Genomic DNA, 26,878 nt, shown 5'->3' with positions numbered 1-26,878 from the left:
CAAGAGTCGACAAAATATACAGAAGAGCAGGTTGTTACGAAAAGATAATTGAATCTACAAATCAGAGGTTCAACGCACGTGTACAATTGTTTGGCTCTGAGAAAAAATGAATTTGATGAAGCCGATCTCATTAAATGAATAAAAAATTAAATCAGAGACCAATATAAACAGTGAAGTCAGAACAGCATGAAAAGCAATATTCAGTGTTTCATGCAATCACGGCTTCTTTCTATTGATTTGTTCATACTGGCAACATATTTAGTAACTATTATTGGTACCTGTTTATCATACATGAAGTGAAATTGAACCTCAAACTTGAACTACTTTCAGTATCACCATTTCAGTATTCCGACATATGAACGGTTTGAGAACTTAATAAATAAATCGCCTCAGATTCTATACGATTGTTCCACAAATCAATTTTTTTGTTGACATAGAAAAAGTGACAAAATTTTTGTACGTTTTAAAACTTCCTATGACATCAAATTTACACCACGAAGCCGAAGTTATGGAAAACAGTTCACATACATAGTCATGTTGAACTGACGTACATTGATTATTGAAGCACATTTCTTCAGAGTTAAAATTGTTCCTAATAAAGGGACAGCTGCTTGGTTTAAACAAAGCATACATTAGTTCGACATTAGTGGTTTTGAAACCAGTAGACAGACTTGCTAACTTTAATGTTTAAATACTTTATACTGTTTTGAGTTAACTTTTTATATGAGGATTGAACAGATTCAAAAAACACTGGATTTTCCGAAGTTTTGTTATAACAAAGACAAAAGAAATGCTTACACCCTCTTGAGTCGTCATAGAAACTATTAAACTTTTTAAGGTTATAAGTGATAGACAATGCAAATCTTATTAAATGAACATGCAAACGCGCCAATTTATGTTGTTGTGTTACGCTTGTTCTGGGTCTTTCTTGAACTTTTTCAAGAAAAAGTCTCATGTTTGGCTTTGGCAGCATGATGTTTTGTCCGAAAGTTTTTGTGATGCAAAATTTTTTATTCCTTTTGATTTCATAGCTTTTTTTAATCTTGAAAAATGTAAATTTAAAGTTTTAACTACAACAAAACGTTTGGTTAAATATTTACATTTTAAAAATTGCCTCGTAAATATATGAATAGTTTGATTTTTATACTTCAGTAGAAAAAAATCGTAAAGCCTGTTACTTGTCTAGCTATTGGAACACGTTCATGCAGTTTGACCATTTCGCTGCTTAGTTTTTCCTTAAATTTATTTTTAGTTTTTTCTTTTCGGACCTCAATTGGTAATTTATTCCACTTCTTAGAAAAGTTTCTTATCAGTGACCTGTCACTCCATTTGGATTGGCACATATTCTTTGGGAAAAACTGGACAGTTCTGGAGTTTTTGGTCAATTTGTATTTTTAAAAATACTGAATGAGGAATTTTTGGTTTTTCGACTGCTCTCTTTATATTGTGAGAGGAGACCAAAAAATATAAGAAGACAAACTTTTTAAATGAAAAGCTCTGCTGGTAATATTTTGTTTGTCAATAAAAGATCTCTTGCACTGTCAAACTTTTTGCGCAGGTGGCAAACCTTTATTCCCCAGTTTATTTGTCTATTAACGCTCTGAAGTGACATAACCGACAACGATTGGAAAAAATTCACTGAAATTGAGATGGGACAAAACAAGTGATTTAAAAAGACCGATTCCTTTCTACCACGTTTGAAGTGATTCAGTCAAATGTTATGAGTCATAAATTATTTACCGTCATAAATTATTTACCGTCATTTGCACAAACTATTATGTGGGCGTCTGAATCGTTGACTAATTCAGTTACATTCTTTGCAAACCATATTATGGCCTTTTAAGTTCAACTTAGAAAAATCTTTGGCTACGATCAAAACAAACAGGTTGAAATCAGTAAACAAATTTGAACCTGGGTTGAACTAAAAACAGGTATTTAGATAATGCTTCATGAACAAATTCCCAAACAATATGAATTAGTTACCTTGACTTATGCCATAATCAAGGAACCGATTAAGTTTTATTAGGTTATCAAAATAAACAAATTATGGAATATGCTGAACAAACGCTATTCTACTGAGATTTCAAAGTAAACATTTTCAAACTCAGATTACTGAAAAGAATCATTTCGGTTCATTTACTTCGCAAATCGATTTGAAAACCGGTCAAGTTTTTTTCATAATAAAAAGATTTTGAATATTTTTTTTGCAAAATCTACGATGAAAATTAAACCTGAAGTGACGATAATTAGAATAGTTTCATTTCTAGCGTTCATAATAGTCAGAACAGAAGCAGAGTTTGATTACGGGCGATGTCCTAAAAATATAGACTCAGTTCCAATTTCTGCTCAAGATGTGAACGGGAGGTGGTACGAAATAAAGAAGTCAAAGAAGTCTTTCGGAGGGGGGAAGAAAGAGACGTGCAACTACTTTGACTTTAATCTCTCCTCAGATTATTTCGGTTAGTAGAAAACCTTTATTTCAAACCAGAATGCATTTGCTATAGATATTTATTTTTTTTGCCATAGAAATATTCCCCTACAATTTTTTTTCTGAACAGAATAAAAAGTGACATGCTCATAATCTGTTCATAGTAAATTTTCAATTCTCTATCTACTTGTTTTTTAAATCTGTTGCCAGATTTTGAAAGTTTTTGAACTTGCTACAGAAGTCTTAATATATTTGTACTTTTGATGACTCTCATCAAGAAACAATTTTTTTTATCAGATTGGCTCATGAATTATGTTTTTATGTTATGTTTTTATGATATGTCTAAATAAATTGTTCAACGATCGACATTTTTTGTACTAAGCCTTTAACATTGATGTTATTTGTTTCAACTCAAAAATTTATTTGGAGTTAGGAACTTTATGCTATGCTGGGTATTTTGATTGGTCAATTTTGACCAATCGATACTTCATCGACAGATACAAAAGGGGTATCATTGAAAGGTTCTTGAAAAACTGAATCAATTGTTGAAAAGATATTTAGATTTTTTGTTTTTTTAGAGATAAAAAGGTTTAAAATTGTCAAAATTTCCCCCTTTCGCTATTTTTGACAATATTAATTCGATTAAATTTCGTATAAAATTGTCTATATAATTTGTGTATTTTTGTCTGGATAAATATATTGCTTTCTGGATAAATTTACTTGGTCCTGGAGATTTTTTTAATTAACTTACTTGGTTCTTGAGAAATAAAAAAATTTTTGATCGTTATTTTAAGTAAAATGCTCTGAGGAGATGTATTTTTTTAATGGGATCTTCGATTTCAATTGATTCAAATTTTTTGAGGAAACCTCAATTTACAACTTAATCTTTACAACATTTTTGTGGTTTAGGGGAATCTTACTTTAATTTTAAAAAACTCGTAAGTTTGATAGAAATGGCCGAATTTTTTAAGCAAAAAGTGTACGTTTTTTTTGAAAAATTTCGAGAAACAAAAAAAATTCAGCAAAAATGTTTTTAAAAACTGCTCACTGAGCTCGGAAACCGACGCTGTAATATTGACCAAAAATCCCGGAACCTTCAATCTCATTTCATATATAAATACAACTGTCATCTTCAATTAGTAAGGTTAATAACCTTATTTTGATGAGTTTAAAAAAACTGGGCGTATATAATAAAAGGTAGGATATAATAAAAGGTAGAATGGCACATGCTCTGTAACTGGGCGTGCAGAACACATGGGGGACACAAACTAAAAATATTCGAAAAATATTTCAGACTGACTTAAATAACACTGATAAAAATTAGAATCGGACTGAGTTTTCATTTCCGTAATTAGCTGATGAAGAAAGAAGTATAAACTGCAGCAGTTGCTCTATTTTAAGCCCTGCCGTAGTTTACCCTAGTTGATAATAAATGTTTATCTTGTAAGATCTGGCAGGACTCCTATGAAAATTGTCTTTCATATCGTGCAAGATCTTGCTAGACAAAGTTTGCAGTTTTTTTTGCAAAAATCTTGCAACGTAAATTCTTTTAAAAGAAATGAAAACAAATGATTAAGACAGTGTAAAACGTGCAAAATTGAAGAATGAAATGTAACTCGCAGAAATATTCGGATCGAGAACGAAATTACCCATGGGCTGTTTTCATTTTATTAGAAGCGTTTGTTGTTTTTCAAATTTTATTCCGCATTTTTTTTTCAAGTTTACCTCAGCACTGATTATTGTTCCGACCCACTTTTGGCCGATCGATATATTCATCGTTGAAAAACGTTAGTAGTATCACTGAAAAGCTCGTCCAGCGTAGAATGCGAAATTAAAAAGATTTTTTTGAAATTCGTTTTTTTCGACCAGTTATCAAGGTTTAAAATTTTGTGTGAACACGCGATGTTTGGCGTGATTTTGTTCACTTTTAGAGGAATTTCCGTTCAAAATAAGACCTTTTCTGTAAAAAAATATTAAGTCAAAATTACATTTCACGACACAAAATTAATCAATTTTTTGTTCCTAATATGACAAAAGGCGATAAGAAGACTAGTTCTGGTCTCATAGGAAAGTTTACTATGAAAAAAATCCGAATTCTAAGAGAGCTCCTTTTTTAGAAAACGTTTCATATTTTTTTTGTTTTCTTAAGTCACCTAGAGGCTAGTCACTTTTCACATCGATGTTGCGTTAATGACGAACCTCATTTACAGTCAAATGAAGCCCAATGAACAAAAAAGTCGCTTTCAAGGAATCGCTCATGTTCTTTTTGGCTTGGACTCTGAGTTTTCGTAACATTAATTGAAATTTCATTTTCTTTTTTAGGTTTCACAAAATTTTTGGAGTCCTGTGGTATGGACTCGCAGACTAAAAGTGCAACAGGTTTCGTAATGTGCATTAACTGAACCTATCTAGTGCTTCAAATGGACAGCTAATGGCTGTTATGACTTTGAAGATATATTTTCGGAAACTTTTATCAACACTAACCAATCATAAACTTATTTTCGTGAAATATAAGTCAGTCTCATTAATTACAAGACGTTTTTCTTTCCTACTTCAACCAAAATTAATCTGGTTAGCGTTGTTGTCTTTCTAACTGTTCGTCATTTGACTTCAATGTCACAAGATTTCAAAAAAAAGTTTCAACATTTTTGGATATTTTTGTACTATTGGCCCTTCTTGAAATCTGAACTGATTATATTTTTATTGATAGCTCCCATTGGCTTAAAGATGACGTTAGGATGATCATCATACATAAAGTTTTCCAGAGAAAGATGTATGGTTTAAATGATTTCGACACTTTCTTTTCCCACTTTTCTACTGAATTTTTGGTTTTTGCCTATACTTATGGTTGTTTTCATAGTCATAAAACTTATTGTGATCTCTTATTGATAAACTACGCTTGACAATTATCCTTGTCTTTCTATTGGGGCTTAAGTGAGCGTATTTATTGACATCCGTTGAAAGCTATTGAATTTAATGTCTGTCAAAACTTTTAAAATACTTTTTCAAATTTTTTTTAACATTAACCAACCGTAAACTTATTTTCGTGAACTCTAACTCTGTCTCAGTAATGTAAGGACTCTTTTTCTTTTTACTTCAACCAAAATTTATCTAGTTAGTGATTTTACCTTCCAACTATAGGTTTTGACTTCGATGCATTAATTTCATTATTTTTTTTAGTTTCAAGATTTTTTTTCGTAATTCTGGTTCCTTTTGAAATCTTATCAAATTATCTGAATATTGATAGTTCCCCTTGGCTTAGAGAACACGCTAAATGGATCATATATAAAGTTTTCAGAGAAATATTTATCGTTTAAATGGCCCCGACACTTTCTTCTTGCACTTTTTTAATGAACTTTTGGATTTTGGCTGTATTTGTTGCTGTTTTCATAGTCAGTGACTTGTTTCAATGTCTTTTTGATGACTTATGAATTAACAACATCGTTTATCGTTTTAGTCCCACTGAGGCATAACTTAGCGTATTCATTGGCTTCCGTTGAAACCTATTAAATTTAATGAGTGGTATTTTAAATGAGTGGTATATTTGTTTCTTTTTCTCTTCTTTTAGGACATTCGGGTAGTAACAGATCACAATGATTTTCAAATGTGACCCAAACAAACTCATTTAATTTTTCAGTATAATTTTAGCTGAATTAAAATAAATAAAAACTGAAATAGAAATACATAATATTCAGATAATAGCTGTTGATTTTAATGGCTCCAATAATTTGTGTTTTGGCATATTGTTTGTAATTTTTGAATTTTTTGTATCTTTAGTCCGTTCCCATGGTTTTTCTAACCCAAGACAGGTCCCATTGGTTTCATAATGACTTTTTACTAAATTTGAGAAGAAGTATTTTGTTACAAGCTTGTGATTTTTAAGAATTTTAAAATTGTTTGGTTTAAAAAACGTTGATTGATTTTTGAAGTTCGCCTCATTATATTTTCTCTTTGTGCACTTGTTTCTTAGTCTCAATAAGGAAAGTTTCCATATGCTGTGTAAATAGGAAAAAGTTAGTTTGTATAGGTAAGGTTTTATCTGATTGCATTTTGACGTTGTTACTAGGTGCTTTTAAATTCAGATAGAGTTTTTGCCTTGAATTTTTTGTTTTTGTTTATATTGTTGTTCGTTTTTTTCTCGTAGTCTTTTTATGGCAGATCTCTTGAGTGTTGTAATGAGGCATGGCATTATGTAATTCAATTAGTAGTTAGGTTGTGTAACAAGTTTTTAAACTCAAACATCTATTTTTGTTATCTCTTATTTGGTTGACAATTAAGTCAAAAATGTAGATGAGCTCGGGTCGAAACATCGTGTGCAAACGCACATTAACGAGCCGCCTTGTTTGTTCACTGTTCAAAAACCATTATTCAATCAATATTTGTCTTCTTTTTGTGCATTTTTTATTAAAATAAATTCTTGACCTTGTCATGATTTCATCTCGCAACTGGATGAAATTATAGAGGTGAGTTTCTATCGGTTAATCGGAACGCTTTTTTTTACCTTGGTCTAAAGGCTCTGTTCAAAAAAGTTTTGCTAGATTCTTACAAAATCTTACATGATATTACCAGAATGGATTTTGTTTTTGACTCGGGCAACCATAGTTGCTTACAGAATTGCCAAATTACAGTTCTGGGGGGGAAAAATGAAAGTGTAAGAAAAGGCTGAGACAAATACACCAGTTTGTGAATCTTTATTAAGTTTAGACTTTGCTTTTTCAGCCTAATATTGAGTTCACTAAATATTGTAAAACTACAATTGATTTTAATTTTGTAACTCTGTGAAGCAGCCGAATTGTATTTCATCTTTAATTCATTCTAATATGCATCAATTAAATTAGATTATGTTAAAAGGATACAGTTTTCCAAACACAATTTTTGAAAAGCAAGAGGAAAAAATTTTCTAACTGCAATAAACAATAAAATGGAACAAAAACAGTAAAAAGGAAAAGCGATAAACAGATAGATAACTAAGTGCAAGGTTTATGCTAATAAATTTTTGCATTTCATTTTCTAGGCAGTTTAAAATAATTGAATATTTTATTTTCATTTTTCAAATAGGTGTCACACTTAATATCAACTCGACATCATTCAACGATAAAGGATCTCTGACGTCACACCTCATTGAAGGGACCTACAATGATTTACCGCCCAATCTCCAATCAACTGACTACATCTACGGTGACTTCAAAATCGACTTCAAAAATTTCAAATCTCAGAACCCGCTCAAACCAAATCTTCATTTTGTTCACATTGATGAAAATTTTGCCCTCGTTTACTTTTGTGAAAGCTCCGGGCCTTTTAAGCTGAGCTTGGGCTGGATATTATCACGTGATCTGCACCCAGACTTTGCCCTGTTGAAAAATATTGAAGCCAAGCTTAAAGACCTCAATTTGGTTGACATCCGGACATTGGAAACGGTCGACCAATCACATTGCTCGACCAATGGCAATTTAAGATTTTTAGCCAATGGGATTCGAATGTTGCCAGTTAAAGACGATGGTTCGACAAATGAAGACATTATGTTCGTAAGGTGTATGATGATGTCTTCCGATACGTTTTTTCATGATTTGCTCTACTGCAAGGAACAAAGTCGAGAAAATTCTAGACGGAATTCACTCGAAAACAGCCCAGTAAAGTCAAACCCAAAAACTTCTGGATGAAATTTTGGCGTTTAAATAACTTTTCTTATACTTTCTACTGAAGAAAACACTTTTGCAATTTAAATTCTACAAATATTCTGAATTGAACATTCTGTTTTATCTTTTCAAGTTATTTAAACATTGAATGTCCCCGCTGAACTTTAAAGAAACTGTGAGATCCCTGCTCGAGACCGAATGTTAATCTTTCAAGATTCTTGCAAGATTAACATCCGAATCCGACTCGGGATCAATCATGGAGGGGGATTCTAAGCATTTGCAAACTAACCCACTGACAAGGTGGCAGAACCCTCGTTTTGAATTCAGACTTGCCAAAGGAGAGAGGGGGAGAGGGGGGCTATGGCTTTAGTTCGGTCGCACTCACCTATAGAAAGTGGGTTCTAAGTATGTGTTTGGTCTATGAACTGAACTGTCAAGAAATTGGTTGATATAATGATCAGCCTATGCTAAAGTTAACTAAGACGTTATTAATTTAAAACTTGCTTCTGTTTAAATAGTTGGCAGTCGCCTTCGTAGTTTATGTTGTATGCAATAAACTTCAAAACAAGTTTATTTTTCCCTATTTGAAACAAAATTAAAACTTTTTATCCTTAAAATTCTAGTTAATGCTCTGCAGAAGAGATAAACCGATTATAGACACACATTTATTAGCAACGATAATTATTGAAAAAACTTTTGATGGTGTTTTGCGACAAAATTATCTCTATAGTCACTCAGCTTTGAATATTTATAACATCTGATGAAATATGACCTTCCGTAAACTATTTTTTTCCTACATTTCTGTATAAATATAAACGCAACTAGCTAGTCAGATCTCGCATAATGTTGTGCGCACATTAATCATAGCGGAGATGCCCAGTTGTTTTCTCACCTGTCCCGTAAATTTATTGGTGAAAAAAAATTATTTTGATATCTACAAGATCTTACCAACATTCAGCGGAAACCGTTTTTAAGTGATGGCTTACAAGTGCTTGAGAGGATATTGTAAAAAAGCGTTTTCAGTCAGCCAAAAACAATAGTGTAACGACAACTGTTACGAGTAATAGCCCCGTAATGGGTTTTAACTACAATCCCTTAACTCCGAGAATAGTGTGCTTCCTCAAATTAGGAAAACAAAGCAATACAAAAGCAAGCGTTCCCCAAGACCGGGAGCCCATGGCGGGTTTATTATAATCAAAATTTTCTTATTAAAAACCGCTTACGTTGCGCTGGGTGTAGCAAAAAAAGACAACCAAATGTCTTGTTTCTGTCTGTACTTCACATGCTGTCCATCGAACCCGCAATCAGCCGAAGGTAGTTTTATGGCTACTGTGCGCTTAACTTTCCAATAAAACACTATTTAAACAAAAACTTTTGAGACAGTGCTCTGTTTACCCGGAGTCGGGTAATATAGAAAATCATTCCTGATACGGTATACTTGAATTGTAGGCAGTATGTGCAGATGAACTCATTATGCTTCAGTCTCTGCGAAGAATGAATTCGTTATGGCCAGCATTATCTATAAACAGTGTGCATTCTGTTCAAAAGGCAATATAAATGGTGTGTATTCTAGCCAAGATGAGTTATAAACAGAGTGTAATAATATTTTGTTGAGCGAGAGACTTGGGAAACTTTATAAAAGCCCAAAAATTATAAAGTGTGAGGGCTTTCATTATCGAAAAGCCCATCATTTTGATCACTCTGGCCAAGGATACCGCTATATGGCATCCTTTATCTTATCGATCTTTAAAGAATTAGTGAAGAACTGATAGCTCGCATTAGAATTTAACTAATGTTATCGAATGTCATAGCATTTCACTCCTTTTGCTTTTAAATGTGTTCTTTAATCAAAACCGCTTTCATTTTTGTTTTATTTCTTTATCAGTCATCTCAATGAATCTATGTTTTTATTCCTTTCTTTACATCTTTTTTGGTAGATTTAACATGTTTCAGATGCATGGAGTTCATTTGCCAGTTTCCCAGTCAGCCCTAAATGTGGGATGTGGAGCAAAGTGTCAACGGCTTCAGCTGCAACAGACTGACCGGGGATGGCTGAAAAATTTTTGAACAACACATAGATGCCAGCTTCCCTCCGACTACAACATGCGGGCATCCCTCCGAGCTTCCACAGCGAACAATATAGAAAGTATCTTGAACTGTTCCGGAGATATTATTCCGGCTTTGGAACTGATCCTCCCTCCCCCGTGATCGTCTCCTCTCCCCCGTGATCCTCTCGTCCTCCGTGATCCTCTCCCCCACCCGCCGTGATCGGTCACATCCCCCCTGTGATCCTCACCATAATTGGTCATATTCTACCGGGGTGGGGGTCCTTGTAATGTTGACAAATTGTTTTAAAAACGGTTTTAAATATCAAACTGACAGGCCATTTGTTTTAATTTGATGTGACTTGTTAAATTTAATTTTATTTAATAAATTTAGTTTGTTTAATTAATTATTCAAGTGTTTTGCGTTCTGTTATATAAAGCATAAATTGTTATAAGTTCCGCTTTGCTTATAGCTAGACTACAGTTTACTACGTGTAAATGACTCATTAATGCGGACTGGCTGGAATACGTTCAGATTAAATTGCGTGCTGGCTGGAATACATACCAATTAGAAGTCATGATGGCCAAAAAACACCGTTTATAAGTCATGATGGCCAGAATACATACATTTTATAACTCATGATGGCCAGATTACATGCAGTTTATAAGTCATGATGGCCAGAGATTGCCTGCAGTTTATAAGTCATCAAACGAATTGAAAATTTCATGATGTACCGAGTTCAAAGTGCCATGATCAGAACTCTGCTAATAAGAAAAACCAGAATGAGAATACTATGATTCAGAGCTGACTTGAAGACCCACCCAAGTCCGGGTAACTATAAACCTTTAAGTCAACAAAGATACAGATTTAGTTGAGTCTAATTGTAAAGCCTGTCATTTCATCCAGTAGAGGGAATTAATTTCTTGATCTGGAAGTCAAAATTTGAGAGATAATCTGCAAAAAATCTCTGCTTACATAAAACTATTTTTAATTTGAAACTTAATTTCTCCATAAAAAAAGAGGCTACCTTTCCGTTTTCTCTTTTATGATCTGGGTTCCAGACGGAGTTCAATTGTTTTCAGCAGAAATTTTTTGAAAAGTATGGAAATTTATAGTTTTCGCCAAAAAAATAGACACTTTACGTGTCTGACGGATGCATTTCGAGAGAGCTCAATTTTTTTTTGCAATATTTACTGTTATTCACCAACGATGACCTGGCAAGAGCACCAAAAACGCTTCAAAAATTGAATTTTTTGATTGACCACAACACCAAGCATCGAATTTTCATAATTTAGTGCCACATATAATCTGTCCATTCAAGTTTTTCGTAAATGTTTCATCTCTATAGCATATTAACTTCGAATTTACTGAGTTTGGGTTTTCTGTCAATTCATTATTTCATATGCATTATTATTTTTGATTATTTCGTTAATGTTTTGTTTTACCGTGACAACAAGCAAACTCTCTCGAATTAAAAAGAAAACATGTAAAATTTCAACCAGGCAGGACTATGCTGTAATTTATTCGTTAACGAAGGAAGTATAAAAACTAAGTTTCAAGTCGCTGCCACAAATATCAAAAAGAGGTAACAAAATTTTAAACCAATATAAGCTTCATGCGAAAGCATACAGAGGCAATTTTGAAACAACTTTGAAAAATAGAGATCACAAATGGCAAATACAGAAAAGAATATTCTATATCGCTTCAACACAATATGTCGTTAAAAAACAGACGTAAATGATCTTTTCTGTCAAAAACTTTTGGAGAAACGTGGAAAGTTAATTCAAGCTTTAAAGAATTTTGTTTTGCTGCTTTGCGGCTCAACTTTAGAATGAGTTTGTTTCATCCTTAGTCTGCAAATTAAAAAGAAACAGAACAAAAATGGTTTATAACTTAAAAACGGTTACAATTTTTGTCGATTGATGCTTTTATATTATTTGCTAAATTTTTCCAGGCTCTTCCGCAGCTGCTAACAAAATCTAAGAGTAGTCAATTTTAGTGAATAAATATTCATAATATGAACGCGTGACCGTTTAGCCAATATTTAGCCAATATCTTGGTGTTTTAAATTTTGTTTTCTTAACCTCAAAACCTCTAAACCTTTTTGGTACAAAGCGACAAATGATGCAAATAGAGATCGATATTTTTAAAAATGCAATTTAAATTTAACAATTTAGTTCAAGAACGTGGTACACGAGTTCTGGGTACTTTGCCGGGATAAAAAACCGTTTTTAGGAATATGTAGTTATGTTCATAAACATCATTTTGTCCAAAAGATATATTTAAAGAAGCATCAAAGTGAAAAAATCTGCCAATCTATTTAAAACAGTAAAAATTGTTTGACGAGGGCCGCGAAGTGAAAAGGAACAAATTCCTTGATTGAGATTCGATGGCTTCGTTTCATTATCAAAGTGCTGTCATATTTTTTGCATTTTCAAATCCAGCGATACCAAGTTTTTTGTGACTATGTTATAGAACAATAGAATAGTCGATACTAAGAAAATAAACAACAGTTGTGAAATTATCTCAGAGTTTCTGCGTCTTTAGTCTAAAACTATAAAAAAAATTTACATGTCAGTGACCAATTTTATGCTCTAAGGGGCAAAAATTTCAAAAAAATTTGGAGTAAAAATTTAGGAGCACCTTGTTTTTCTATGTGCCATTTTGGGGAAGAATATAAATTAAGACTCTTTGAAAAGTATGGCTAGTAGAAACAAAAAGGCGGTAGTAAAATAAGCCAAATTTTCTCGATTTTCATTGTTACTTGTCAAAATTTTTAAAAATAATTTTTTTGAAACTTTGCAAATACAGTTTTTGTTTAAATTTCGTCTATACTCGATAGCTGCGAGAAAAATTTTTCTCCTCTGAAAGTTTTTTCGCTGAATACTTTCGATGAAGAATGAACCAAATCAATGCTCTAGAGTATCATCCCATAGCTCAAATTTACAAAATAAATAAAAATAATTGAAAATTCATGCTTGTTTACAATTGTATTTAGACAATTCTCTAAAATATAAATTTTTTCAGTTTGATTACAGATGCATGTGAATAATTTTGCCACCATGTCTACATAGTTATGGATTCTTATATATCCAGAGACCAAAATGATCAGTACCACTTCCGAGGCATTTTTTGTTCTAGTGCATCAGAAGCACCTATAGCTTAGAAATCAACACAATTTTTCATTTCCAATTTAGCATTACCAAAAAACATTTCAAACATATTTGTTTCGAGCTTTTTTGTCTACTAAAAGGTATGCACTGATTTTTGAGAACATTTTTAAGATCAAACGCTATAACCGTGAAAAGTTTTCAGACTAAAGAGACGAATGAAAACAGCAGAAAAATTGATTGCATAGTGGCTGAAAACCCATTTACCCCTGCAGCAGTAAGTTATGAATCAGGTCAAATGAGAAAAACAGTCTTTCATTAAAATTTCTGTATTTTTTTGTATTTGAGAGATTGTATTTTTTTGTATTTCTGTATTTCAGAGTCTGTATTTTTTGGGTAAACATTCAGATTGTGGGCAGTGTTTGCCTAAAATTTGCTTAGAGAAATTTGCATCACAGACGCATTTACTATAATATTCTTGCATAATTTACGGTGTAATATTACCTCGGTAACTGAAACGTGCATAAAGTAATTGAGGGTGGTGGGGTGGTGGTGGTGGTGGTGGTGGTGGTGGTGGTGGTGGTGGTGGTGGTGGTGGTGGTGGTGGTGGTGGTGGTGGTGGTGGTGGTGGTGGTGGTGGTGGTGGTGGTGGTGGTGGTGGTGGTGGTGGTGGTGGTGGTGGTGGTGGTGGTGGTGGTGGTGGTGGTGGTGGTGGTGGTGGTGGTGGTGGTGGTGGTGGTGGTGGTGGTGGTGGTGGTGGTGGTGGTGGTGGTGGGGGGGCACACATTGAATAGATCAAATATTAAAGTTCATTTGATTTTATTAATTGACCCTTTAGTGTATAATATGTTGAGCGAAATCAGGATCTTGTTGGTTTCATCTTTTTATCAGTTGTAATTATATTAGTCCGGCTCGTGTATTTCTATGCAATTTTTCGTACAATCGAATTTTCATTTGATCTTTGATCTTTTTGATGCGATTCATGGGGACCTTTTCCGTTTGCCCCCCCCCCCCCCAGCTTAGTGGGTGCATATTATTTGCCACCCCCAGACGTTCGTAAGTAAAAGAAAGTTATAACATAAGCTTTAGCAGCGCGAGAGAGTGTTTTTCCTTACGGGATGACGTTCACCCTCGAGCTCATAGTTGCGTATCGGAGAGAGCTGAGATTTATGTTTCAAGTCATTTCTGGAATCCTGTCTCGACTAGGAATATGCTGATCTGAAAGCTTAGAGACCCAAAATTTTGTATCTTGGGTTTTCTATTTCTAATCTGGATAGTTATAAGTCATAATTTTTGGCACGTGTCAATTAAATATCTTCCAAACAATCTCTTATTCTGCTCTAAAAATTTTCCATTAGCACAGAGTGAAAATCTGAGGCCGAGAACTAATAATCTTCACTTCGGTTGAGAAGAAAGGAAACGAACAAAATGTCCTCACCTGCTGAGGACGATGAGGATAAGTACACGAACAAGTACAACGAGAGCAAAACTGAGAAGTCCTTTAACAAGAGTCAGGTCTCAAGGAAGAAGAGTGGGAGGAATGCCAAGCCAAGTGATAACACCGCAGCTGGCAAGAGGAAAAGCAAAAAAGTAGGAGTCATTGGACCTAATTGGGTTCTTACTCAACGATTTTCTCACCCTCCGATTTTCATTGTACACTTAATAGAACTGCGCTGTCGACAACAGTTTAGCAAAATCAAAACAACACTTTTTTGGCTCTTTTCCGTTTGTGCCCCCCAATCATGGTAAGGATTCCGAAAGGGCGGGGTTGACTTTAATTTCGTGGTGGGTTTTAACAATCCGAAGAATTTTAGGATCTATTCTGTTTCGGCCCCCCAGCTTAGTGAGCATAAATCTTTTATGACGCCCAGGAGCACGTGCTACTTTCTCACATAGTAACGTGCTATATACCAACATATAATTTGTAAATGGTGTGATGAAAAACACTGGGGGCCGAAACAGAATAGATCCGGTTTTTGTATAAAAAACCACGTGCAATTCAACTTCACGTCCTCTGAAGCTCTGAAAAGTTAAAATGTCACAATAAACAAATGTATCATATTTTGAGATCCAAAAAACAATACCAAAAACCGTTAGAAAGGTTTAAATCTAAGGCATAAGCAAGGTGTCCTTTCTTCCTCAATCTTATTTTTTTGAATGTCTCGAAACTCTTTAAATTTCTACAGAATTTGAACAATCTAGGATAAATATCTATGTTCAAAATTCAACAAGTCACTTAGAATAGCTTCCTGAAAGAATATACTACAGTGAGGGGTAGAAACCTCAAGCTTTTTTACTCTTAAATGGAATAAGGGGTTGCATCAAACAGACCTTTTTGTTTGCGCCCCCCCCCAGCTTAGTGGGTGCATATTATTTGCGCCCTCTAGACGCTCGTGCCATATTTTTACATAATGATTTAATATGTTATGGCACGTGCTCTGTAACTGGGGGGCGCATAACGTACTGGGGGGGCACAAACAGAAAAAAGATTCAGGGGTTCGTATATAAAAGAAGTTGGTGACCCTAAGGCTTTGAACAATACCAGGTCCTCATTTCAATCATTTAAACACTGTATTATTATATTTAAAATTAGCGTGAATAACTCGTCGGTGTTTAATCCACAACAAAACCAGACGAGTTTCAAACCTCTTGAATAGAAAGTTAAGCCGTTGCCCATCTGGTTCTTAGGGTTACTGCAGACCTTGAGGATTTTCCTTGATCCATATATACTACATCGTTTTTTTTAACTTGCCAGTCTTCTACGAGTATGCAGCTCTACCTTCAGCTTCCTACGAATTGTCTCCCGGAGGCAACGCCGCCGGTTAAAATTCTGAGAAATCAATTATCTTGTTGATTGCCGTAGTCGTCATTGCTGTCCTTCAAATTATTTTCCCTAACTTAACCTACCTAATGATTGGTTGACGGTTATATTTGACAGTCACCGAAATAAACTATATCTAAATAAATGAAGATGTATTTAAAGAACTAGGTTATTCAACATAGGTGTGACATAAAATTACCAAATCTTATATAACCGCTACCTAATCTCCCATTGAAATACCGAAAATTGTTACGGGTTGAAGACAGTTATTTACTCGATCCAAACTAGCTATAGCAGAGAAGAAATCAACCCCAGGCAAAAAACTAACTGATTTTTTTTCGGTACTTTGTGCTGTCTTTCATGTTGGGATAACATTAGTTTTCAGATTGACCCCTCAAGCCCAAAAGGATGTGTACAAGAATTGTTTTTTGGTTAACCTTGTCCGTAAAAAATTTGTCAGATAAAAATCTTGTGACAGATTCTTCCTGATTACTATATTCGGACAGAATATTGGAAGATTGCCACTTTTCTGCCAGAATTGCAAAATGACCATTTTCTACCAGATGCTTCCAGATCTATCTCTACAAGATAACAATCAAGTCTTGACTATGATTAATACAGATCTTCAATTGAATAACAGCTCCAGTGTTGACTTTTTTTGGGGGACCTTAACTTTAAACCCTGAGGGGAAGAGCCCGTAATGGGAAAAACACTGCATCCCTATTTTAATTCCGTATTCTGGTCGAGGTAATAAAGATATGAACATGATGATGAGGCAATCCGAAGAAAAAAGTGACCATGATTCGAATTAGTTTGAATTATTGCAAACTATTGCAATAAAGTTATACAAAGCGCGTTCCTGTTTCGCTGAGAGATCTTTCAATATTTGCGACTCATATTCAAAATCCGCGATAACACAAAACTTTGCGATTCTGCTCAGATAATAATTCAAATGATTACCCTAGCCAAATTGGGACGGTTATCTGCTAAGATCTTGCAAGACTCTTGCAAGACTCTTGTATGATTATGCATCATCTTGTAAGGGCTCTTACAAGACTCTTACCAGATAACCGTTAATCTTGCAAGATCTTAGCAGATAACCGTTGTTCTTATAAGATTCTTACCAGATAACCGTTGACTTTGTAAGACTCCTGCCAGGCATCCGTCGCTCCAGAAAGGTTCCAGACAGAAAACCAACGCTCTTGCAAGACCAACATAGCTATAAAAAGCTTTCTAAAACGTAAAAAATGACCCCCAAACATACTTCAAAACGCCCATAAGGGGCTTAAACAACATATAACACATAAAACATTGTCTCAGCAAGCAAGGTTCGTGAGCTCAGTAACTATGTGTACCAATTAGAATCCTATAAATCGATTTCGATTTTTTTATAGGTTTTCTAAAAAGGTACCAGTTTTTTTGGCTCTTTTTTTTCTGAATAAATCTGAGACCAAACTAAACATCAACATACATCATAAAGAAGCTAAAACAATAATAAAATAAAGCACCTTGATTGACTTTATTTGAAGAGTTTTGAATACTTAAAAATAGTTTCATCTGTCGTCACTTTTTAGATTTCTATTTTGTTTGTTTTCGCATCCAATTTCATCTTGGGTGGTACTAAAAATTGTTCGCAACTGAAATACCGTTGTTTATCTCTAAATTAAAAAGAAAAAAAGTATTGAGAAATTCGCCTGCGCCACTCTTTGTGTTGAGAATCATAATTACAACAATTAAAAACATTTAATTACAAATAATTTGCACCAAAAATTTGATTTCATAGTTTTTTCATAAACAGTATATTCAGCTATGTTTTCTTGTCACATTGATCGAGTCGTCTCTGTTAAATATTAACTAGCTAGGTTCATCAATGAAAATCTAAGAGAAAAAAAATGTCTTCAAAAGAACCAAAATAGGGGAATGTAAAAACCTTGTAAAACAAGTTTTAAAGAAACTAAGTTTCTTTATGATGCTCCAAGTCAGGAACTATCGAACTTTGTACAAATCATAAATTTCTCTCAAAATCTCTGAAATTCCGGATAAATTATTTAAGACGTTTATCTGCTAAGAATCTTGTAAGAGTCTTAACAGATAACCGTTGCAATCTTGTCTCTTAGCAGATAACCGTTATTTGCAAGACTCTTACAAGATCTTAGCAGATAACCGTTATTTGCAAGAATCTTGCAAGATCTTAGCAGATAACCGTCCCAGTTCGTCTAGGGTAAGAACAAAAAGAATAGACACAACGCGTTGATTTGACAAAGCGCCCTAACGATTCGAAGTATCTTGGGTATGTTTTGCATTAGGAAGTCAAGACTTATGGTACAGACCATGTATTTAACGTATGAGAGGGTGTACCGGAGACGGTTTATTTTCTATTCATATTTCTACTATCTGACCCCGGGTGTTTCGAATGTCCATTGAGAGGAGAGTTTGTCGAACCTACAAAAACGTAATGAATTTTTGTATGATACCCAGGTTGAGGTCGGAAACCGAAAGTCCATGCGTCCTGACCGACCCAGACAAACATCTCTTTATCCAGACAGCCCCCGTCAGAAGGAACGTACCTATGTCCAGACTACCGTGCGTTCAAAATTGCCTATGTCCAGACTATCGTGCGTTCAAAGTTACCTATGACAATCGTGCGTTCATTCGTGTTTCCAGACCGTGTAATTTTGAACTCACGGCACCCTCCTTGCGCGTTCATTTTGGTCCGGACATATAGACTTTTGGTCTGGGACCTCAGCCTGGGTAATCATTCATTCAAATTGTGAGAACTGGTCAGGTAGCTCCTTTATTATATCCAAAAAATAGTGTCTTCAATTACAGAAAATCTCACACATAAGTTGACAATGAAAACTAAGCTCGCACGAACTCTCAGATTTATGAGAAATCTGAAATGATCACCCCAGAATATTTGCAAACCAAATAGAGTGGGTTCCACTATCCTAGTTGAAAACCCGATTGTCTGGGTTTTACCATTCCAAATGAAAACACGATTGATTAAGTTTAATTAATTATGAGTTTTTATTCTTACCTGACCAAAGTGGGGAGAATAGAAACATATATTTGATATCTGGAAAATTGAAATGAACTGTTGAAAATTGATTTATTAAACTGGTGATCTGCTGTTTTATAAACCTAGTCATGGTATCCAAGTTAATTGTTAATTCATTTTTAACTCTAAAAAAACCCAAAGAATTCCTCTATGATAAAAAGCCATTATGGGAAAGCGGGTCTTTCCCATAATGCTCCCACCCCAACTTGCAACACAAAAACCAAATTTCCTGACCTATAAATAATACAAGCAAAATTAAGTAAACTTTTAGAGAGTTTGAACTCCTACATTTGAATCACCACTTTCTATTTTGTCTTCTTAAAAGTAAAAATAACTTTAAATACTCCCACTTTTTTGTTTAGTTGACAGAATTAAAAAAATTTAAGCCCTAAATGTTTGTGTATATTATCTAGAAAAGCAAGAAGAAAAGCGATGATGATGAAGCTGACAGTCTTGAGGACTTGAAGCAGGAAGTAGAGATGGACGAACATGAGATATCAGACGAAGAGATACAGAAAAGATACAAAACTGACTACGAGAAGGTATCTTATTTTGAATTACTTATCTGCATATTGTAAGTTTTGTGTCCAAACCCAGATTGAGGTGCCAGTCTTGAGTCAGCCGTGTTGGGTTGCGTACAGGTGGGTATAAACAGCGACTCATGTGGTAGAGTCTGGTGGTCATTGTCTGGTTAGGCTGATTAGAGCTAATCTAGATTGTGGAAAATTTGATCAGTGCCTGAATTTAACATTCAGAGTCGTTCAGTACTGAATCAGAATACTTTTGAAACACTGTTCAGTGCTGATTGAGTGTCTGTTTATGACACATTTTGTTGTGATATTCTGATTCAGATTCCTATCTTCTGGATAGTGCTGATAGTCAAAACACATACACTACGCCAGCGTTCGGCTATTTACCATATATATATATATATATATATATATATATATATATATTTGAAAAACTCAGCTTCTGTTAAAGTCCAATGTTCGATAACAGAATTCAGCGTTCTAGAATAGAAGTCGATGTCCGAAAATCAAGAAATTAAAGGTCAAGTCATGAAGAAACTTGCTTCAGTTAAACAAAACCCACAGAATACCAGTGCTCTTCTTTTAGTCTTAAAAAGAAAAGAAAACTAATAAAATTGCTACAAACGCGTCACAATGGGTCTGCAATCAAATGCGAAAAAAATAGAAACAAATGCTTGCATTAGATTAGCTGGGCAATCTGATAAAAACGCATTCTTTACAATTTCAAAGATTTTTGAACTGAACAAATTAACCACCAATTGATGATCTGGGGTCTTCAGTCGGATTAGGCTTAATTCAAACTATCTATTACCACAACTCAATTAAGGTAAAAAAGAGGCAATGCCACCAAATAAGGACCTCCTTTTTGATAATTTTTTAAGGGTTTGCTAAAAATTGAGTTAAAATGCAAACATTCGGAGCTGGAAAAGTATCCAGCTTTTATTCTGATTCTAACCCTGATAGTCGCAGAGAAACAATAAACTTTCTGAAGGCCGAAATCAAAGCAATTTTGTAGCAGTTTAATATATTGAATTTCAGAGTTTTGGAGGTTAAGAACAGCTGAAAACCAATTAAACAAAGTTATCAAGCTAAGTAGGTCCAAGAAGATTCTCATTAAGTTTTTCTCTAGAAACGGCTTTAGAAAATTTTGCGGAAGCTCATTCTCTAGCCCATTCAATCTGCAGTTTATTCAGGGAACAAATTAAAGAAGCCATTTTTAGTAGATTTGTTAGTAGTTTTTTAGTAGTAAAAAAATCCGAGCTTTGGTAAATTTTGTCGCTGTCCTCCTCGAAGCCCGTTTTCCCCTCCCACGCCAGCAATATTTGTGGACACTTTGCCCGAATTGATAGACAGACCGATGCCAAGTTATAATAATGCCGGCTTAGCACGTGCACAACGGATTTCAGACAGACCAAACCAAAATGGGATCTGATCAGTCCGACTGGGGTTGCGTACCAATGGGGTCAAGCACCGGGTTTGTGGGGTGGGGGGGGGGCAGCGATGCTGTAGTGTGTGTCGTGATTATGAGCACGATCGGGAACATGGAATCTTGTTTTAGAGAAAATCAGATCAAAATTTGACATGAAAAGACTCTGAATTAGCAGTAAATACTTTTTCAAAAATATTCTGATTCAGTACTGAATGATTATTTATGTTAGGTACCAGCACACTCGCCAGTCGTCTGATAGTAATAGACACGCACATAAAATTAATGTCTAAAATTGATTCTGTTCTTGCTTTTTTTCTAAAAGAATTGAATTTTCAACTCAATTTAGAAGCCACTCAAATTAATACCAATTATTTTTTTTGTCTTTAATTTAAATCTTTGCTTGCAACCAAAAAGTTCTCTTGAGGCCTTTATTACTCATAAACAATTCAAAACTATTGAAAAAATGCCATGTTTTATTTTGCTGGACATGCTGTATAATTTTTTTCTGTCTATTTTCTTTTCGTAAAAATGATAGTGTCTACTATGCAAAAACTTTTTCAAATGATTCAAAATTCTTCAGCTTCTCCTTGATAATTTAGAGAAACTTTTTAACCTTTTCATTTCCTTAGCGACATTTTTGTCTCAAATTGACTTTTTTTTGTCTCAAACGGAAAAGATCCGAAAAATATATAAATTATTTTTTGATAAGTGCACGTACTTACAATTCTAATGCAAATAAGGTCAATTAATGTGAACTTTTGGGACCAAAAAGTAAAGATTTTCAGTGTCGGAATGAATTATGACAGATAAAGTTTGGTGGAAAAATATTTTGGTGAGAGTTGTTGGAATTAAGGTTGACCAAGTTTTTCTGGGTTTTGTCAAACAATGGAGAACAAAGTTTAAAAAGAAATGCCCAATGGTAAAATTTTTTTCAAAAGTTAGCAACTTACAAAAAAATTATTCAAGAGATCAATTGAGGTTTATTAAGTGGACAGGAAATACTCATCAGTGCACCAAATTGTGCTTCAGACGCAATTTGGTTGCTAAAAATGCAACAATTTCGAATGAAATCCAATATCTTGTCACGTCCTCTGGAATTTTTTAATGAGTGAAAAAGCAGTCGCACGAAACCGTTAATCTATTGCTGAGCATAATGCTGAACCAATTCCAGTTGTTTAGAAGTTTTGTAATTTAAGTCACGCAAGTTCTCCGAAACGGAATTTTGTGTATGAAGCCACTGGAATAAATTTCTTACAATATCCAAATACTTGAGGAAACAAGGCGGCTCGGTAATGTGTGTTCGCACGTAAAGTTTCGACCCCGCTCATCCACATTTTTGGCATAAATGTCTACCAAATGAGGAACAGATTGAAGAACCCAAAAATTCAAGTATTTTTCGAAATTATGTCTATGAACAAAGATCGCCTCCAACGCAAATAACTAAGTGGAGTAAAAAAAGCTCAATTAAATTTATGAGATAAGTCATTATTAAGAAAACAAGTCAAGAGGAACAAAAAAAATAAAGAACAATAACAAAAAACATTAATTACATCCAAATCTTTATGTCCATTTTAAAAAAAAGTACTAACAAGATCAAAATAGCATCGGATAAAAGTGAAACTAAACAAAATAATGTGTATTTTACTAGAAACGATATTGGACGACTCATTAAAAGGGCTCGCTAACAATTAGAGAATAGAGAACGAAAAACAGTAAAGATTTTTAAAAAATTGGCTTATTTTTTTAAAAACAACTAAATTCAAAGTAAGGAAAACCATTATATAGGAGGGCATTAAGATCTATCAATAAAAAATTTTTTATGCGGTTACAAAGAGAACAACGAAAAAAACAAAAAAAAATTCAATTAAAACTTGCGAGAAAACGCTGTCGAAGCCGTAAAGCCATATTTGGCACCTCAAAATATGTTCAATTGAGCCTTCCTTGAACGCCAAGAAAGTGGTATCAGCCTTCTCTTTCAGGGGAGTAGGTAACGAGTGAAAACAGAAAACGGGCAAAATTAAACAGCACTTGTTTTTTTCGAAAACAATTATTTTCAAAGTCATGAAAGCCATTAGCTAAGAAATGAAACAATTAGATAGGTTCGCCTATGCGTCCAAAGGAAGCGCTTGAGAAAAGTGATTAGTCAGAATATGTCTTACGTCTACAAAAAGAACATTAAAAATAGACAAAAATCAAAAATTAGTTTACTTTTTGTGCAAAAAGCCCGTGTCGAGTCCAGTAATTTCATAACGAATTCTTTTAAAAAACTTTAGGTTTTGTATATTTCCACCTTCCCTTAACAACAATAATGTCATTTGTGAACTGTAATTAACGAGATTAGATAACAAATGGACAAAAAAGAAAAAAATGAGAAATTAAACAACGTTATATAGAGTTATTTTTATTTTTGAAATCAATTGTTTTCAAACTCATGAACGCCATCAGCTATATACTCAATCAGAAGAAAAGCTCATTTACTTCCTAATGAAATTCCAATGAGACCTGTCATCATCCAGGTAATTTCATACGACCAAAAAGACAAATAAAAAACGACAGTTAATGACAATTGTAAAAAAATTAAATCAAATTCTTCGAGAAAGGGGTGTCGAAACCGTTAAAGTCATATGATGTGCCTTTCAAGTCTTTTATACGTCAATTGTTCCTTATTTTGAAAGCCAATAATGCAATATGTGAACTGTCGATAATGTGATAATTTGAAAAAACGAGAGAAATAAACGTGAAAACTGGCCAATACCTATAAATAAAAAAAATGTGATATCTAGTGATCTCCAAATTAAGAGAAGAATAGTGGCAAAGTTCAATAAGCCATTGTTTATTTCAAGGCAAACATTTTTCAAAGTCAAAACGACCATAATCTTTCGAGTAAAGATAAAAGATACAATAATTTGGAACTGTTTAAAAAGCCATTTGAACCTATCAACAGTGAGCTTTGGTGTGAATTGTTCTGTTCTTTAATTAACATAAAAAAGCTCGATTTTTTCAAAAGACTGACTGATTACAATCCGAATTATTTACCGATTGTAACAATCTAAGATTGCAACAAAACCAACACCGCTATTGCTGTTCGTCCTTTAAGAACACTCAATTGTTTCGAATTTTTTTTAATTCTAGATAATTTGTTAGTAAAAAGATCAAAAATAATTGCTGCGTTTTTGATTATCTTAGAGTAAAGTTAGCAAAAAACGGCACAATTCCGATTCTAGACTACCCTCAATGGAAATGGAAGTAAAACTAGCTGCCTTTGTAGTTTACAAAGATTGTGTCTGTTGTTTTTGGGTTGTGTACTTCCGGAAAATTTAATCAAAGTGGACTAAAGAAGCTTATTTTGGGCAGTTTTTTGATCACAAACTCTGATTTTTGAAATATTTAGCCAAAATTCTAGCCAGAAAAATTGAATGAAAATTGTCAACAATACTTTTTCTGTCTCTCAAAAAAATAAAATTAAACAGTACTCTTGTTCACAATTTTTAAAATTTTGACAGCAAAATTGACGAAATTTTAGGCGAAATTCCAGAAAATGTGAATAAGAACATCGGAAATTCGTCTATTATTCACAAAACTTCAAACATCGATAACTCCCTGTAAAATACAAAATTAAAAAAATCTTTTCATTTCCATATTCTACGCTGGAGGGGCTTTTTAATGATACCACGTACGATGAATATCTCGTCGGTCAAAATTGTCTGAACAAAAAAACCCATTTGAGTAAATAGTTTTTCCCCCCTCAAGAGGGTTCGGAACAATTAATGTCTATGAAGTTTTAAAGTTGCTGATTGAAGTTCACGGAATGGATTTACGTGTGAAACATTTGCTCTTTCATTAAATTATAATCAACTCAAAAGAGCTTTGAAGAAACGGAAATCGATACCGTTTCTTTCTGAGGAAGTAAATAAACACGACCGATTTTCATGAAAATCGAAGTCAGAGTAATGTTAAAATTTGAGTTGAGTTGCAACAAAGGTTTTTCTCTGTAATTGCCGATTTAAAAAAGAAATAGTAAAAATATGATCTTTATATAATGCACAACTGTTACAATAGATGCTTTAAAACGAACCAGATAGCTTAAACACTGTCCTATAGTAGCTTCGATATTATCTTATGATTCAGTACTTTGTAGTATTTTAAAGTGTTTTGTTTTTCGACTCATGGACAATTTATCGGGAAAGTACCGACAAAATATTCGGCTCAGATCAACTATTGCAGTTAGAAAATATCTTTGCTGTGTAAAAATTGATAACTTGTTTCAGGGTCTGTCTCGTAAGGAGGCGAGAAAACGACTGGATGAAGACGGTCCCAATGCCCTAACACCACCCAAGAAGCAGTCCGAGATTGTCAAATTCTTCAAAACGATGTTCAGTGGGTTCTCCTTGTTGCTGTGGATCGGGGCATTCCTCTGCTTTGGGTCGTATATCTACAAGACACTCACGACCAGAGATGCAACTATGGACGATGTTAGTGACGTAATTGTATAACGCGGATGCTAAGATTGACCTTTTTCGCAATTTGACCTCTGGTCAGTCTATTCGCCAAATTTTGACTGAAACCATTTTTCAGACTTTGACCTAAACCGACATCGACCTTTTTCTTGACTTCGCCTTCCGCTCAAATTATAACTGTCTTTTTTTCTGAATGAAATGAAATAATTTTACAATTTGACAGACTTAACATGTTTTAGCTATGGCTGGGTGTGGTGTTGGCGTTGGTTGTCATAATAACAGCCACTTTCTCCTATCTGCAAGAAGCCAAAAGCAGTCGAATCATGGAGAGCTTCAAAAACATGGTCCCTGAGGCAGGTTCCAATACTTTATCGCTAACTGTTAATTAACTCCGAACTCCAGGCTTTGAGAAATTTGACCGCAGATAGGACGGCTTTTTGTGCATGTTTAGAAAGCGACAGTGATCCGAAATGGTGAGAAACAAGAGATTCCTGCAGAGGACTTGGTTGTGGGGGACATCGTGGAGGTCCAACCTGGAAACAGAGTCCCTGCCGACATCCGGGTCATAGAGTCCAAAGGCTTTAAGGTAAAGTGACATTCTTTGAGGGTTGACCCAATGTCTTTCCGCAAAGGATAAATTGTTCGATAAGAGCTAAACTAGTCGAACTCTGACGGTTATATTGCTTGCTCAGGGACGCATAGTGTAGTTTAAGATACTTGCAACAGTCTTGCATATCTTTAGCAATATCGAGGCACAAAACCCTATGCTTTGCTTGGAGTACATTCATTTTTCTGAGTGAAGAACACCGATGGAGGTTTGTATGAAAAGAATTTGGATGGAACTATGAAAAGAATTAACCTAGACTTTAACTGGGGTGCTCGAACGTGTAATTTAATTCAGTATTTAACCCTCCCCCCACCTGGAACTAATAGGTCTTTTCACAAATTCCAGGCCTCGACTAGGGCGGTGCTTCCCGGGGTTAAAAACTACCCAAACTAACAGTTCTCTGATTTTCTAAAACATTGTGTCAACATTGTTCCTCTAATTGATATTTCTTCACTACATGATCAAATAGATAACCCGAAATTACTCAGTGTCTTTTCAAGTCTTATTAGAAGTTTTTTACAGGTAGATAACTCTTCACTGACGGGTGAGAGTGAACCACAGTCGAGAACCCCTGAGAAGACAAACGATAACCCTCTGGAGACTAAGAACCTCGCTTTCTTCTCAACAAACGCCGTAGAAGGTAAGTCAAAAAGGGGTTTCAATAGCATTTCTTCCAGTCGAGCGAAAAACCTGCCCCCTCACAGAAAAATGCAAGCTGCCCGTTTTTGGAATAGTATCGCAGATTATGATGCATTT

General features: G+C 34.4%; 2 protein-coding genes across 3 annotated transcripts in view; both read left to right on the top strand.

The window, feature by feature from the left end:
- The first annotated feature begins 2,140 nt into the window (after nt 1-2,140).
- Nucleotides 2,141-8,187, top strand: LOC142351889 (apolipoprotein D-like). The gene is made up of 2 exons (XM_075404140.1): nt 2,141-2,459; nt 7,487-8,187. The coding sequence occupies exons 1-2, from the start codon at nt 2,219-2,221 to the stop codon at nt 8,086-8,088; spliced, it is 843 nt and encodes a 280-aa protein (XP_075260255.1). The 5' UTR covers nt 2,141-2,218; the 3' UTR covers nt 8,089-8,187.
- A 6,329-nt stretch (nt 8,188-14,516) lies between these two features.
- Nucleotides 14,517-26,878, top strand: part of LOC142351919 (sodium/potassium-transporting ATPase subunit alpha-2-like) — a 44,188-nt gene continuing 31,826 nt past the window's right edge. The window contains exons 1-6 of one of the 2 annotated variants that reach the window (XM_075404176.1): nt 14,517-14,810; nt 19,513-19,641; nt 25,327-25,530; nt 25,755-25,868; nt 25,967-26,101; nt 26,645-26,762. In XM_075404176.1, coding sequence (XP_075260291.1) covers nt 14,649-14,810; nt 19,513-19,641; nt 25,327-25,530; nt 25,755-25,868; nt 25,967-26,101; nt 26,645-26,762 — 862 coding nt within the window. In that variant the 5' untranslated portion in view covers nt 14,517-14,648. Of the gene's footprint in view, nt 14,811-19,512; nt 19,642-25,326; nt 25,531-25,754; nt 25,873-25,966; nt 26,102-26,644; nt 26,763-26,878 lie in introns of both variants that reach the window. The other variant, XM_075404175.1, reaches the window with a different exon arrangement.

The sequence above is a fragment of the Convolutriloba macropyga genome, chromosome 13 (assembly GCF_964194025.1).
Source record: "Convolutriloba macropyga chromosome 13, txConMacr16.3, whole genome shotgun sequence".
Taxonomy (NCBI): Eukaryota; Metazoa; Xenacoelomorpha; order Acoela; family Convolutidae; genus Convolutriloba; species Convolutriloba macropyga.
Note: the sequence above shows the minus strand (reverse complement) of the source record. Positions and strands in the feature narration are given on the sequence as shown.

Coding starts and splice junctions, on each gene's coding strand:
- LOC142351889 (XM_075404140.1), top strand. CDS start 2,219: ATGAAAATTAAACCTGAAGTGACGATAATTAGAATAGTTTCATTTCTA. Junction 2,460..7,486: donor TCTCTCCTCAGATTATTTCG/GTTAGTAGAAAA, acceptor TTTTTCAAATAG/GTGTCACACTTAATATCAAC.